Below are 565 nucleotides of genomic sequence, written 5' to 3' on the forward strand. Positions count from 1 at the left end.
CATTCACGGTCTCCGGGGGGAGGGGGGGGGTGCAGGGAACTTCTTGTTGTCATGGAAATAGCTTCCTCAGCGCATTCGAGCAGACAGCAGCGACAGATCTTCAGAGGAATATAGTAAACACGCGCAGGCAATGAAGTCATCGTTACGCTATCGGTTGCCACGGCGACATCCATGAGAGGGCGCTGCGCAAAGGGGCGGAGCTCGCGTCCTGACGCACGGCGGGGGCGTGTCGGGAGCGCGCGCTGCGCGTCCCCGCTTGTTGTTCCCGCAGAGAGGGCAGAAGATGGCGGCCGTGTCGAGCGGTGCTGCCGCCGCCGGGATACCGAGCCCGAACCCGAACCGAGCCGCCGCAGCTGGTGTCGGCCGCCCGCCCCCCGCGCGCGTCGGATACTACGAGATGGAGCGGACCATCGGGAAGGGCAATTTCGCCGTGGTCAAACTCGCCACGCACATGATCACCAGAGCCAAGGTGAGCGACGCTATCAGCTTCAGACCCGCGGACACACCGAGCGCTCACACACACACACACACACACACACACACACACACACACACACACACACAC

The 565-nt window shown here is 63.5% G+C and overlaps 1 protein-coding gene across 2 annotated transcripts in view; it reads left to right on the top strand.

Moving 5' to 3' along the window:
• The first annotated feature begins 229 nt into the window (after positions 1-229).
• Positions 230-565, top strand: part of LOC107575612 (serine/threonine-protein kinase SIK3 homolog) — a 35,853-nt gene continuing 35,517 nt past the window's right edge. For both annotated transcript variants that reach the window (XM_016261968.1, XM_016261969.1), the window contains exon 1: positions 230-469. In XM_016261968.1, the coding sequence (XP_016117454.1) occupies positions 284-469 (186 nt within the window). In that variant the 5' untranslated portion in view covers positions 230-283. The remainder of the gene's footprint in view (positions 470-565) is intronic.

This window comes from Sinocyclocheilus grahami, unplaced genomic scaffold, assembly GCF_001515645.1.
Source record: "Sinocyclocheilus grahami isolate Dianchi unplaced genomic scaffold, SAMN03320097.WGS_v1.1 scaffold2755.1, whole genome shotgun sequence".
NCBI lineage: Eukaryota > Metazoa > Chordata > Actinopteri > Cypriniformes > Cyprinidae > Sinocyclocheilus > Sinocyclocheilus grahami.